The sequence below is a fragment of the Sturnira hondurensis genome, unplaced genomic scaffold, assembly GCF_014824575.4.
Source record: "Sturnira hondurensis isolate 20B ecotype Veracruz unplaced genomic scaffold, ASM1482457v3 Scaffold0001304, whole genome shotgun sequence".
Taxonomy (NCBI): domain Eukaryota; kingdom Metazoa; phylum Chordata; class Mammalia; order Chiroptera; family Phyllostomidae; genus Sturnira; species Sturnira hondurensis.
Genome location: NW_028073935.1, coordinates 819,458 through 835,280, shown reverse-complemented (window position 1 = coordinate 835,280; position 15,823 = coordinate 819,458). Strand labels below are relative to the sequence as shown.

At 42.8% G+C, this 15,823-nt stretch overlaps 1 protein-coding gene across 1 annotated transcript in view; it reads right to left on the bottom strand.

Annotated features, from left to right (window-relative positions):
• The window catches only part of GMDS (GDP-mannose 4,6-dehydratase), a 717,933-nt gene extending 702,929 nt beyond the window's left edge, over positions 1-15,004 (bottom strand). Inside the window, exon 1 of the mRNA XM_037069886.1 lies at positions 14,696-15,004. Coding sequence (XP_036925781.1) covers positions 14,696-14,797 — 102 coding nt within the window. The 5' untranslated portion in view covers positions 14,798-15,004. The remainder of the gene's footprint in view (positions 1-14,695) is intronic.
• Positions 15,005-15,823: the final 819 nt, after the last annotated feature.

Sequence of the window (15,823 nt, the reverse complement as noted above, 5' to 3'; positions counted from 1 at the left end):
GAGTGCCTGACACATAGTCGACACTCAAACATTAGTTGAATGAATTAATTATGATTACTTGTACTTCTATTACTAAGTAAAGGGTGACTTACATCAAAACGTAATTCATCTGGCAGAAAAATTAATTAAGCGTGGAATAAAATTGCTACCTGGAAATTTAGGAGAGGTATGAAATAATTAACTGCTAATAGCCCAACTGTAATGCTTACTGCAAAAGATAAGGGAGGCTACTCTCCAGTCAAGGAAGCACCTCCTCAGATCAAACTAACACACCACAAGAAAAGTCAAGTCAAACGTATTTGCTAAGTGCAATTTGCAGGCCAAAAGACTTTAAGGTTTAGACAGACTTCCTTATTCATAATACAGGTATAAGAATCTAGAATGGGGGACTTCTGAGTCTCCTAAAAAAATCTAATCTGGGCCGTAACAGCAAGGACAAACCCCACCCTACAGAGAGGACAGTAGCATTAAGGAAAGGAAGTACCAAGAGGGGTTCCGGCCAAGATGGAGGCATATGTAGAAACGCTTCGCTTCCTCACATGACCAAAAGAAGGATAACAACCAATTAAAAAATAATAACAACAACCAGACCTGCCAGAATAGCAACCTGCATGGAACTCCGACAAACAAGGAGTTAAAGAAACATACATCCAGGCTGGTGCACCGAGACAAAGAAATACTACCCAAATGAAAGAACAGATCAAAGCTCCAGAAGAAGAGCTAAGCAATGAGGAGACAGACAATCTACCTGATGCAGAGTTCAAAACACTGGTCATCAGGATACTCACAGAATTGACTGAGCTTGGTCACAGAATGAAGGAAGAAATGAAGGCTACACAAAGTGAAATAGAGCAAAATATACAGGGAACCACCAATGACAGGAAGGAAACCAGGACTCAAACCAACCATTTTGGAGCAGAAGAAAAAAATATCCAACCAGAACAGAATGAAAAAACAAGAATTCAGAAAAATGAGGATACTCTTAGGACAATGTTAAATGTTCCAACATCTGAATCACATGGGTGCCAGAGGAGAAGAGGAAGTGCAAGAAATTGAAATTTTATTTGAAAAAATAATGAAGGAGAACGTCCCTAATCTGACAAAGTAGACTTCTAGGGATTCCAAGAAGCTCAGCAAGTCCCAAAGAAGTTGGACCCAAGGCACATCACAATTACATTATGATGCAGACACAGGCCCACAGTGTCCACATCACTATGGATGAAATGAGACATTCACACACACTACTGAGTCGGTGGAGGAAAAGGGACAGCACAGATTTTCTCTCAAGGGGAGCAAAAGCCATGGCCCTTGCTGTGACAGGCCTTTATTGGGTTTCTCAGCACATTACATGATGGTCCTCATTTACTATGCAGAAATTGCTTTAGGTGGTTACCTTTTAAAAACAAAGGAGAGGATGCTGGTAATCACATCACAGAAGAGGGATATTTGCAAATGAAAAGGCAAAAGTGGTTGAACTGGTTACACTGGTCCTTGAAAGGTTTAGCAAGGTTTTTAGGAAGTTACTTTGCAGTAAATGTTTGCCCCTGGGGGCTGGGCCCATGCCACACAGAATGGTCTCCTACATCTCCCCCCTTGTTTTTAGTTAGGGCCCTATAGATCCCACAAAGGTTGCTACTTGCTGGTCTCTCACAGGACCCTGGGGAAACAGTTTGCAAATACATCAAAGTACGTAGAGCATTATTATAATCAGTAAGCAACCAGTGGTTCCAAAGACCCACATTCTCAGATTAAGCCCATCAATCACTATCAGACAGTAATGATCAAATAGATAACATTCAAAGAACTCTGAGGGTCTATTCTGAGTCAGGGTCAAACAGCTGAAGTGCCACAAAACTTTGGGGAAACAAACTCATTTCAGGCTTGGACCCTTTTCATTTACATTGAGGGTATTAGCAAGACAGGTTTCATAGGATTTTATGCTTTCTTTCTTAAGCCTGATTGCCTGGAGGGAGGAACCTGCCCTTGTCAGCACAGGGCTGCACCCACCTCTGACATTGTTTCAGGCTTAGGTTTAGCAGGAAGTAAGGCAGCCAAGAGATTAGGAGACTTCTTGCAGACAGAAAGAGGACTCAGGCTAAGTCAGAGCCAAGGGGTGAGGGTCCATTACCCTCTTTTTCTACAGCCCCCCAAGTCTTTCCGTGAAAACCTCCACATGATCATACCTGTCTTAGGTCGCCCCTCCCTTGAGGGAGGGATCTTACCCGTCATTGGCTAACTGACCAAGCACTGGGGGCCAGGCAGGGTGAAGTAAAGTGGCCAGGGTGCTCCTGCAAGGATGATAAGCTTTGTCTCCTCAGCAGCTCAGGTCCTCATGGCAGAACAGACCTAGATGAAGGTCCCTTGGGCTCTTACTCAGCCTTAGCCATGGGGGTTACAGCTTCTGAAACAAAAACAGGCAGTTCCCAACATCTAATCTCCCCCCTTTTTCCATTGAAAATGCAATTGTAGCTGTTAAGCCTGTGAAACCTACTATTTGCTGTTCCCAAATTCGATCTCAAGAAAACAACCTCCATATATATACACCATAAAGCTCAAATAGGGATTAACATAAGGAGACATCCGAGGGCTGCCAGGACCCAAACTTGTAAATTCAGTCCACTGAAACAGTTTTTAGGGTTCAACCACTGAACATTATGGAGCACTTGAGGGGTTGTTGCCCTCTGCAGGAGGCACTTGAGCCTCCCTCAGCCCGTCACTAGGCAGAACCCATCCTCCTCCATTGGTAGACCCAGGCCCATGAGTGACGGTGAGTGTCCATTTTCCTCTGGTTGTTCAGAGTCAGCTGGGCTATCTGGTCTGTCAGTCGATTGGTTCTCGGATTTAGGTAGCAGAGCTTGGTGTCTATCCAGCTTACAATAAGGCTTTACTCTTTTGGCTGGAAGCCAGACAGGACCTGCAGGGATGGAAACAGAAGCATACCCTCTTCCCCAAGTTAAGAGATCTACAGGGCCTACCAAGAGCCATCTCCCAGAGAATCTCTATATAAAACCTGAGGATAAGATGACTTTGGCTCTTTCTTCTGAAAATGTTTCTTAACTGGAGTACAAAGCGATTCATCACAATTCAGAAAATTATAGGTAAACAGGGCTAACATAATCAAATTTTTGGAGGGAACGACTCACGAGCCCCCCTTTTTCTGTTTAAGATTTTTAAAAGAATGATGAACCTGTACTACAATTATCTGACCGGTTGGATTTTAAGGTATTCCTACTTTATGTTGGATAGTCCAATGCTAAAGAAAAACCTGACTAGAATCTGCAAGATATCCTGGGCCGTTATCAGTTTTAATTTGCTGAGGCCGTCCTAAATAACTAAAAACCTCAAGCCAATACCAATGGGCTTGTATATTTCTAGCAGATTCTCCTGTCAAGGCAGATGCGTGTAGGACACCAGAGTAAGTACCAATAGAAATGTGAATGTATTTGAATTTTCCAAAGGGAGCATAGTGTGTGACATCTGTTTGCCAAATTATTTGAGAACTTAGTCCTTGAGGATTAACTTCTGTAAATGGGGGTGCCTTGCTAAGGGCTTGAAAAGACAGGCCCCCTACTGTTACTGCAAGCTGCACTGAGTTTAAGCAGCAACTCTCCCGTTATTCTCAGGACCTGGTAGCTCTCAGGTTCACAGTCTTCAAGGAAAGTGGGAAAGAATGGCGGGGGGAGCTCTGAAAAAATATGTTTTAGACAAAAATGGTTGCTTGCCAAGGGCCTTTTGTGACTCGATTGACTAACTGTTCCCTCTGGGAGAATAGCCAGTTCTTCCCCAAGGAAACAATCAGTGTTTACAGGTACTAAGTTAAAAAGTGGCACTTAGTCTTCCATGGAGAAGGGCTAGTTCTCCCCAGGAGACATTATACCTATATTTCAGTTTTACAATAAAGGTCATGGCTCCGGCATAAACAAGGAGGATTCTTAGTATTTCTTTAACACATCACACCCCCTACCCCACTTACAGCATGCTATAGATTGACAATTTTATGAACACATTCACAACTTTCAGAAATGGTTTTCTCTACTGGCAAAATAAAAAGTACTTTTTAAAAACTGGAGTTTTGACCTGCTCCGTTTTCAAACTGCGCCAGTTCACCCCTCTTTAGGCAACCTGGTGGCCTCCCGCTCCAGGGAAGTCACCATATTGATGCCGAACTTAGTGAAGACAACCGATCAGCATAGCGCACTGCAGCCCAGAACTCCTGGGCTCAAGCGATCCTCCTGCCTCAGCCTCCCGAGTAGCTGGGACTACAAGAGCCCGCCACCGCTCCCAACTAGTCCCAACTGTGCTGGCGTGTCCAGGACTGCAGCCGGTGCCAGGCACAGGGAAGGGTTTCCCCTGGAGCACTAGGGAGAAAGGGAGGTGAGGAAAACCAATCTCCACTCCGCGCCACTGACCATCCTGGCAGAGAGACCCAGCCCCCACTAGACTTGCCACCAGCATGCACATGTGGGTGGCCACAGTCCCTGCGAGAGCACCACACACCCAGGCCGCTGCCAAGCTCACCCAGCAAGCAACGAGACTCCGGGCTCCTGGCGGAAACTGCCAGAAGGGCATACCTACTGCACATCAGTCCCTTCTGTTCCACACTTCCAAAACTAAAGATCCCTAATCTAGGAGACATTCAGCAGCCCCAAAATGCTGCTGAACCTAAAACACTGCTCTTGTTCTTTAGAGAGCCCATTCCCCATGGTTGAGGATTCGCAGAAACCCTCAAAGAAATTTTTTAATAAATAAAAAAAACGTTTTCTGAAATTCCTCCCTCTGCAAGCACAACGATTACTAAACCAGTCTCAAATTTGCCTTCTCTCCACCTGCACCTTTAAATCCTTATGCCAGCAGAGGAAAAAGGGGCCACAAGAGGCAGCTTAAAAGAAAAAAATTGAAGGGGCTGCAAGAGGCAGCTTAAAAGAAAAAATTTGCTGAGATGCCTGTGAACTGTCCTGTAACTAGTTGATGTTTATAAAGCTGATTAAAGGGAAAATCTTTGTTCTTTCTCCCAAGCCTACAACTAAGTTCGGAGTTACCTCCTGGCAAAAGCCTGGGAGAGGGAGCAAGGTTCCTGCTTACTAAAGAAGGTACGGTTGCATAGCGGTCACATGAGAGGGCGACCTAAGAAGAAAGCCCTTTTCCTCTGAAATCCAACACACCCTATGACATTCCCGAAAAGCACTCAGGGGCATCGGCCCTTACCTGGGCTAATGTGCACCAACTCCCACCAAGTTGGTGTGTCGTCCATAATGATGATGGCTCATGGCCTCTGGGTCCCTGTTCACGGATGCCAGCTGATGCGGACACCGGCCTGCAGTGTCCGTGTCATTATGGATGAAATGAGACATTCATATGGACTACTGAGTCCGGTGGAGGAAAAGGGACAGCACAGATTTTCTCTCAAGGGGAGCAAAAGCCGTGGCCCTTACTGTGACTGGCCTTTATTGGGTTTCTCAGCACATTACATGATGGTCTTCATTTACTATGCACAGGTTGCTTTAGGTGGTTACCTTTTACAGAAAACAAAAAAGGATGCCAGTAATCACAGCACAGAAGAAGGATATTAGCGAATGAAAAGGCAAAAGTTGTTGAACTGGTTACACTGGTCCTTGGAAGGTTTAGCAAGGATTTTAGGAAGTTACTTGTAGTAAATGTTTGCCACTGGGGGCTGGGTCCACTCCACGCAGAATGGTCTCCTACACATTACCCAAGATTAAAGAGGAGAAAATCTTAAAAGCAGCAAGAGAAAAGGAGACAGTTACCTACAAAGGAGTTCCCATAAGGCTATCAGCTGATTTCTCCAAAGAGACCTTACAGGCAAGAAGGGGCTAGAAAGAAGTATTCAAAGTCATGAAAGGCAAGGACCTACATTCAAGATTCCTCTCTCCAGCAAAGCTATCCTTTAGAATGGAAAGGCAGATAAAGTGCTTCCCAGATAAAGTCAAGTTAAAGGAGTTCATCATCACCAAGCCCTTATTACATGAAATGTTAAAGGGACTTACCTAAGAAATAGAAGATCAAAACTATGAACAGTAAAATGACAACAAACTCACAACTATCAAGAACTGAACCTAAAAAACAAAAACAAAAACTAAGCAAACAAACAGAACAGGAACAGAATCACAGAAATGCAGATCACACGGAGGGTTGTCAGTGGGGAGTGGGAGGGAGAGAATGGGAGGAAGATATGGGGAATAAGAAGAATAATTGGTAGGCATAAAATAGATGGGGTAAGGTTAAGAATAGTATAGGAATCAAAGAAGTCAAAGAACTTATATGTACAACCAATGAAAATGAACTAAGGGCGGCAGGGGGCAGAGGGGTGCAGCGGAAGCTGGAAGGTTGGGAAATGCAGGGCGAAGGGAGGATATGGGAGAGACAAAAATTGGGACAACTATAATAGCATAAGTAATAAAATATACTTTAAAGAAAAAGAAAGGAAGTAGTGAATCTAAGGGCAAATGAACTGGGAGCTATAATTCTCAAATCAGTGTGCAGGTAAAAGAAGGGCCCTTAAGAACAATTTGTAGCAGCCACAAAATCAAGCATCTCAGCCTGCCACAAGCCCTCCTACACCAACTGAGAACTGGGACTATCCATGTGCTCATAGGGGCTCTGGGCAAGCTCTCCAGTCAATTTTCATTCAGATGACCCACCATCCAGGCTGCAGGCCCTGCAATGGACCTGTTGGACTTCATGAATTGTCTTAACGGCACTTGACAACCACCTCCCCCTCCCAGAGGACACAGAGGTTCATGAGACAGGCACTTTGCTCTAACCACTTTCATCTCCTACTGTAAAAATCCTCAGAGAACTGAGAAAAATGCTGGGGAAAGGAGCCACCAGGAGTCTCCAATAGACCTCAGAAAACACAGCCTTCTACCTCTCTTCCCCATCTTTATTCCAGGCTTCTACTGACACACAAGCTAATAATGTTAGTATCTCTTAATTGTCATGGTAAAGCACTAATCAAAATACACATATATAACAGCCTTTAAAAGCAACTTACTTCTTCAGAACTTCTGCTGTTTGTCAACAAACTACCCAACAGGGCTAGTATGACCTGACATGGGAGAGAATAGTCCATTCTGAGGAAAAAATAGTTCATTAAGGGTTCTTAGGCAAGGTTCTCCAAGTCTCAGTTTCCTGTCTGATAAAAAAAAAAATGAACACGTACCACCTGGGGATAAATGAGAGAATATAAAATGCTTAGCACATTGCCAGGCACACATATTCATTGTACCAATGTCAGTAAATTTTTTTCTGTATCCTCCACCCAAATACTTCTCTAACAGGTATCCAGAATCCTGGTTAAAGACGAACATGCTGCCTCACTCCCTAAGCCCAATTCTTTTTTTTTAAAGTATTTTTAACTGATTATGGTATTACAGTTTTCCCAATTTTTCACCCTTTATCTCCCCTCCACCTTGTCCCCCCAACCCTCCAGCATCCACCCACCCTTAGTTCATGTCCATGGGTTGTACATATAAATTCTTTTGAGTCCTCTGTTTCCTATACCATTTTTTATCTCTCCCCATCTATTTTATACCTACTAAATATGCTTCTTCTTCCCTGTACCTTTTCCTCCCTATTCCTCCCTTGCCCCTCCCCACTGAACTCCCTCCATGTGATGTCCATTTCTCTGATTCTGTTCCTGTTCTGGTTGTTTGCTTAGCTTTTGTTTTCATTGTTTTTTCTATTCTTTCAGGTTCATTTGTTGATAGTTGAGAGTTTGTTGTCATTTTATTGTTCTTATTTTTTATCTTCTTTTTCTTAGATAAGTCCCTTTCACATTTCATATAATAATGGCTTGGTGATAATAGATTCCTTTAACTTGACCTTATCTGAGAAGCACTTTATCTGCCCTTCCATTCTGAATGAAAGCTTTGCTGGATAGAGTAATATTGAATGTAGGTCCTTGCCTTTCATGATTTCAAATACTTCTTTCCAGCCTCTTCTTGCCTGTAAGGTCTCTTTTGAGAAATCAGCTGATAGCCTAATGGGAACTGCTTTGTAGGTAACTATCTCCTTTTCTCTTGCTGCATTTAGGATTTTCTCTCTTTTTAAAAAAAATACTTTATTTATTTATCTTTAGAGGGGAAGGGAAGGAGAGGAGGAGAGAAATATCAATGTATGGTTGCCTCTCTTGTGTCCCATGCTGGGAACTGGCCTGCAACCCAGGCATGTGCCCTGACTGGGAATCGAACTGCAATCCTTTGGTTTGCAGGCCTGCGCTCAGTCCACTGAGCTACACCAGCCAGGGCTAGGATTTTCTCTTTCTCTTTAATGTTTAGTAACTTAAAGCCTTGGTGTGTTCCTCTTTGGGTCCAACTTCGTTGGGACTCTCTGGGCTTCCTGGACCTCCTGGAAGTCTATTTCCTTCACCAGATTAGGGAAGTTTTCCTTCATTATTTGTTCAAATAAGTTTTCAATTTCTTGCTGTTGTTCTTCTCCTTCTGGTACCACTATAATTCGGATACTGGAACGTTTCAGGTTGTCCCAGAGAATCCTCAGCCTCTCTTCATTTTTTTTTGAATTCTTGTTTCTTCATTCTGATCCAGTTGGATGTTTATTTTTCTTTTGTTCCAAATCATTACTTTGAATCCTGGTTTCCTTCTTGTCACTGTTGGTTCCCTGAATATTTTGTTTTATTCCATTTTGGGTATCTTTCATTTGTTCTTTCATTTTTCGACCAAGCTAAATCAGTTCTGTGAGCACTTTGATTACCAGGATGTTAAATTCTCCATCAGATAGGTTGGCAATCTCCTCACTGCTTAGTTCTGAAGTTTTGCTGTGTTCTTTCATTTGGGCCATATTTCTTTGTCTTGGCCCACCTGATAAGTTGTAAGGGGCGGGGCCTTAGGTATTCACCCAGGCAGGGCAACCCTCCTTGCTGTGCTGTGGGGGAGGGGCCAGAGAGGGAACAATGCGGCTTGCCTGCTTGTCTCTACAGCACTTTCCAACAGACTCTCATGTCAGACTGGAAGTATCTCCCACCACAGCAACCCCAGCCTTAGCCCACAGTCAGCTCTGAGTCTCAGTTTACCCCTTAAGTCAGTCCCTCCCCTGCAGCTCTGCCAGTCTTGGTAGTCAGCCCCACCTCTCAGCCTCCTTGCCATGGTTTTTCTGAGTCAGCCAGCTCAGTCTGCCTTACCATACCAGTCTGGTTGTTCTGGTTGGTTTCTCCTTTAATTCCTTGGTTGTATGAGTTCCCTGCAGTTTGATTTTCTGGTGCTTTTGGTTATTTGTTGATTTTAGATTGGTTGTTATCCTCCTTTTTTGGTTGTGCAAGGAAGCAAAGGGAACTACTTATGCCTTCATCTTGGCTGGAACTCTCCATAAGTCAACCTAATTCTTTACATGGAATCACAGCCAATAAGTTCGGTTTAGTGATATTTTGATCCAACAAAGGTTCAGAAAAGACTGCTTCAAAGGATAGGCAAGTTCAGAACTCTATACCTCAAAGAAAACCACTCAGGACTAAAAGACTTGGAGTTCAGCCAAATATGTAGAGATGAAACGCTTGGTTTTTCCATATCATGAGTGGATAAGGTAATGCTCAATAAGTTTGAAGGAGCTACAGACAGGCTACCACGTCAGGGACAGCATATGGCCTTGAATGAATAGCGCATGTCCAAAGAATGGGTTATCTAAAGTTAACCTCTTTGTTTAGTCCCTATAGTGTTATTAGTTTTCCGCTGTAGATCAAATACTAAAGATTCTTATATAATTACTCTAAGCCTCATAATCTTTTTAAATTACACATATTGTTACAATAAAATGTTAAATTTTATCCAAAGTTACCTTTTCCTTAAATACTGAAATAGCTTTGATTACTCATCCAGATGTACATTTGTTATTGTCCAACTCTATTTCTATAATATACATTTTACTACTACATAGTCTTTTACTCCAATTTTTCTGGCTCAAAGCAGTCTCTTTCTTGTTGTTAGTGAAGGACAGCGTTGATCAGTCCTAAGACAATGTAAAGACAAGAATCTAATCCTAACTCTGGCACTAACTTGCTGTGTAACCTGGGGAAATCCCACTTTTTCAGTCTCTTTCTTCCTCTATATAATGATGGTTAACAACTCCAGTTATAAAATCACAAACATGTATGCCAAGGGGATATCTTTTCCTTTTTTCTTTTAGTGGTTTACATGAGTACAAAAACAGTAGGAACTATATCACACTTAACTGGACATACTATTTTCTTCTCCTGAAATGGGTATATTCCAAGTCCTTTAAATCTAAAATTGTAACAAATCATTTCATTTCCTAAATTGCAATTTATCTGTCAGGTATATACTATCCAATTCTGCCCTGACAATGCCTTACTACTACTCAGCTAAGAAGCAGTACAACATAACATTTTATTCCCAATTCTACAGACTTCTACAGTTTCTAAGCAAGTTTTCTGCAAGACAATGAACATCAGTAACTAAAAAACAGCTTTATGGCAGCCAGAATAAGTTTAAGAACTCAGTGAAATTAGTAAAAATAAGGGGGAAAAGCTGTAAAATTAAAATTCTGAAACAAATTAATATGGTTTAAATAATCTAACCTTAACTCAGAGTCAATCTTTTTCATCTTTGCAAGTCTTTACCAAAAACTTGTCTTCCAACCATGGACAAGTTAACTCCTCTGGACCATGACTAATACTCAACTATTTAAAGGTAAATGCTTTGTCCTCCAGGCATCAAGGTACAACTCCAGAACCTTGAATTGGTACTTGTTTAAACGTCTGACCAGCTCTAAACCACTTCCTAAGGAAACTCTAGGCCTACCTACAGGTGGGAAGGACCTCACCATGTCATATTCTTCCATGTAAAACACCAATACGAACCTTACTATTAAAAATACTAAAGTAAGCTACAATTCCAACTTGCGTGCCCTCCTGGCAGACACCAGCTTGAAATAAATACTAGAAAAGGGAAAATCCAAACACTAGCTATTTAATTCTCTAAAGTTTCCACCTACCAAAAAGTGTGCTTTCACTGTCCATTAGGGAGTAGTAAGAGTTTCCTAAGAAGATGACTCTGCCTTCTTGAAAAAACTACTAGGGAACACATTGTGCATCATATTATTCTGACTCTATTGTTTAACAGTTATTCCACTGAGAGCTTAGTACTAATAAAATGTTGCACTCACCTATCCACTTTGTCTTGACTGTCACAAAAGTCAAAGATGAATTTTATGCCCTTTTGAAAGCAGCTATCCTCAGCTTTGGGTTTTAGTACACTACCTGCACCTTTCTATTGCCTTCACTACAGATTCCTATTTCTTTTATTCTTTGTATGATGGTCTAGTGATACATTTTTTTAGTGAAGCCACCTCAAAATTATTTTGAAAATGAGCAAAGTACATAAATAACCTAATAATTTAATTTCCTTTGGTTTTACTATTTTTTCCCCAGCGTCCCCCCAAACTCTCCCTTTTCTGTATTTCTATGCATGCTGTTCACTCCAAACAGTCCCTGCTATTTCTAGCATTCAATGACTTCTCCCAGACTCCTGAGGTTGAATGAATCATTCATTCAGTGCCTAATATATTTTTACAATACTAATTTTTTTCACATGTATTATCTTTTCATGTACATTGTCTTAAGTTCCTCAAAAACTGTGCGATCCTAATGAGCAGAGAGGGCATCTTACAGTTCTTCAAATTCCCAGCAGCATCAAAACAAGCCTTGAACACTACAGACACACAGTATTGACATGTTCTTTTAACAGGAAAAGTCAGCATTTTTGAAAGCCCACTCGGAGTTGCTATCCTAAAGCGGTTCAGAAACCAAAAAACTAAGGTAGTAAATTACCTGTAGCCAACTGGAATTGCACATATGTAAATACATATAAAGTTCCCACAATGGCTGCTTTTAACAGAATTAGCATTTGCAGAGGCTTCTAGTGGAGTCAAAAGGAGTAAGACTTGTGAGGATGTTTGGTCACAAGATAACAACTCCAATGATGTACAAGCTGACAGTATTCAAAGAACCGTAAGAGTTCCACAGATGAGTAAAGAACAAGCATCATTAGACAATGGAGCTGTAATGCAAAGCCACAGACTGGTTTTCTTTGTGATTTAGTAAGGTCAACACTTTGGATAATGACGCACGACTACTCTATCAAGAACACATAGCAGAGAGAAAGCTAGACTAAGAAGCCTGACAGTAAATACTAGCAATAAACTATAGAAATGATCCCTGAAACTATAGTGTTAACAGTAAATACTAGTGATGTAGAACAAAAAGGGCACACTGGCTATCTGCACTTTTTCTCATTTGGAAATTTATAAATCCATTTAAAAGCCTGTCTTGGCACAATTGCCATGATAACCTTAAGGGCCAGAGCAGATGTTCCACCTCTTCTGAGAGTTCTTCTTAAAGTAAAACAATCTCAATCTCAAGCAATCTCTCTCTCCGCCCCCCCAACCCCCGCCCTGCACAGCTGTAATTTAATGTGTGTGGCTTACCACAGAGGTAGTACAACAAAATGGCTTAGAACAACTCCTGGGTTCAGATCTGAGCTCTGACACTTGGTATTAGGTGTGTACTGTCAGGGAACATATTTAACCTTACTTAACCAGATGAAGAATGAGAATAAAAACTGTCTGCCTCTTAAGTAGACATATTAAATGTTTAGCACAATGAGTACCTCAGTAAGCCCTCACCAATATTATTTTTAAAATAGACAAGGTATGGATTTTCGGACCCCTCATATTAACTTCAAAGTCCTCCACAGATCCTTGATACTCAGATTTGAACTCAGTGTCCTAGAAGATTAATGCAAAGCAGAGCAGTAAATTCCTTCATCAAGGATTTATGTGGCAGCTACAAAGTTCCATAATGACCAGGGGTTACAGAAGCCAACACAACACCCAACAAGTAAAGGTACAATGCTGGAAGGATGTGGGATTGGTGCAGAGACTAAAAGGAAACTAAAACTCAAGAAGGAGTTTAAAGCTGAAAATAATATGGGGAGCCAAAGATGTCTGGACAGGGAGTAGCATGCTGAATATGTGCTTAGGGAAGACTGTCCCCCTGGCAGCCTACAAGACAGACTAGAAGAGGGGTGGGGTGGGGGGCACATTTCTCATCACTCAGTACTAACCAGAAGACTGCGCTCAAAGCTCTAAATAAGGTTCCATTTCTAACTGCATTGATTCATACTGCTGGTCACTTAAATTGGTCTTAAGTCATACCAATGATTTACATTAATATTTTAACTTCTTCATGATACTAAAAAAAAGGAAATTTTATCTTCAAGAGCTCATGTAAGCTTAGTAAACATTTAAGCTTCAGATCTAGTCTAACAGGCTGGAAAAGGGGGAACCACCTGCAGAAGAGTACTCAGCATCAGAGAAGGATAGACAGTATGTAGTAAGCCCTTGCCTGAATTTAAGGGTTCTCTTTCTCAACCGTGAATCCATAATCTAACCACCATTTTCAAACACTTGGATATTGGAATTACCTTAACAAAGTAAGATGCATGAAATAACCAGAAATTAATCAGATATCCAGTCCTTAAAATTGTCTAATCTTTTTTGACTCTACATCTGGCTAATTTCAACTTCTTTCTAATGCTGGAGAGCTTTGAGAGCACAGTTTGAATCCTGACCAGACACTTCCTAGTTGTCTGACTTCAGGCAAATCAAACTCCCATAGCTTCAGTTTCTGCGTATGTAAAGTGAGAATACCCCCTCAGAGAGCAGTTGTGAAAACTAAATGAGTTAATAACATTAGTCAGTTGACTAAAACATAAGTACAATATGTATTAGCTATTATTGTCATCTTTACTACAGAGAAATATTGTCTACTACCAGATGTCTGGGGGCACAGCCATTACATTTTTTAAACAAAAATACACAAAATTATTTCACTGCCACCGAATGAAAAACAGCATAGCTTGATAGGACACAGTACTCAGTCCCTCCTGTAGCAATACCTCTAAGGGATGGCTGTCACAAACTGGCCATGGTCTCAGCCTGCACATGAGGCTGGCATTCAGGACTGCTCTCTTGATTACCTCAGTCAGGAAACTCATTTCTTTGGAAATGGAAACCTGGTATGTGTGAACACGAATCTCAGAAGTTTGTGAAATTTTAAAGTTTCTGTGAGGTATGCTTAAAAAAAAAAGCATTTCCTGGTCTGTAACTCCACAGCACTACTTTGTCATTTTCTGTTTTCTATATGAAAATCTGGTGAGGTGGAACCAAAACAGCAAGAAACTTCCTTCCCTGCCTCCAAACTATTAGCAGATAAGCAGCTCCAGTGTGACTTCATACACATACAGATACGGTCCTTTTCCCTACGTTAATAAACGATGTTTTTCCCTCCAAAGCACTAGGATCCGCAAAGAACTAAATTCCAAGTGCAACCGAGAGGACTTGTAAAAACAAGGACTCCAGTCACCATCGATTGCATAGGTGAGAGAGGACAGGCTTGCTCAGGTGTGAGGACCACATCCCTCGCAGACTACACGCTCCCATACCCCAGTGGAGGACCACAAACATTCATTCCAAGTGGCACACTCCCCACAAGACACACCTTGTCTCCAACCTCTCGGGCAAACTACATCTTCCCCGACGCCAAAAAGGCTGTTCCTGAAACTTAGGAAGCCAGAGCACGGGGATAGGTAGAGCACGTGCCCCGGCAGCAGCAGGCCCGGCTCAGGCCCCCGCCTCCGCAACTCACCTGGCCCGTGATGCCAGTGATGAGAGCCACCTTCCTGGGTTTGCCCATCTCGCCGTCCCCGGAGCCCCGAGCGCTAGGGCAGCATGCCTGCGCTTGTGCCATGTCCCTGCGGGCGTGTGGAAGAGGGCAGAGCGAAGGCGAGCGAAGCTGAGGCAGCGGCGCAGGCGGGAAGGAGGTAGGGGTGTGCCTGCGCGCAAGCTGTGTCTCCCAGGCTGCAGGGAACGAGCGCTCCGCGCAGCCGGCTGCCACAATCTGACTGTAGAACTCTGGAGAACAAGTAGGAAGGGCCGGGGCCTGACGGAGGCGGGCCCACTCCGGGATGCATGCAGGCGCGCAACGCGTCACGGCGTAGGCCGTCGACGCTCACGCGGCGCCTGCGGCAGGCCCCGCCCGCCGTGGACAGCCTCGCGGGAGGGGCCAGGCGCCGGAGGGGCGGGGTTTGCCGCTGGCTTCTGCTGCCTCTGGCTGGTGCTAAGCCGTAGTCTCAGGACCAGAGTGGTACTTGATTTTTGCTGTTGTGGAGGCAGCGGGCTGAGAGCGGGTCATGTACATCACCGTCTTTCTTTCTACGTTGTGCGTCTGTTCTCGCCGCCTTCTGCATTTCCCAGGGATCCTAATAATTAGCCTAGGGAGTGTGCCGGAAGAAACCGTAGACTGATCTTCCTGTTAGGAGAAAGCCTTGAATTCCAAATCTGGGCATCATGGGTTTGGGTCAAAGGCTTTGATGAACTATTTCTAGAAACCTGTTGCAACTTTTTTAGGAGTTTGCTTTGTTTCTTGAAGGGCGCTAGCATTACAAGTACCCCGAATGGGGATTACGATTGTGAGGAATAACTAATCTCCCCCCTAGCCTAGCTTTTGGGCTCTTGGTATTTCCCAGAGGTGTGAAATTAGGTCAAAGGTGCCAAGGAGCTGGATTAAAAGTCTTCTGGTTAAAAGGACTAACAAGACACAAGAAAGTCTCTGGTCCTACCCCCCCCCCCCACCATACACAATAAGGAAGTGTCAAAAAGACTGCATGGGTTAATAAATTCGAAGGTAACCAACTTAAAAAAAAAAGGAAATACATATGTTAGGTGGGGCCCAGCTTGAAGTTTATTGAATTTGGCTTCCTTGTGGCAACAGCAC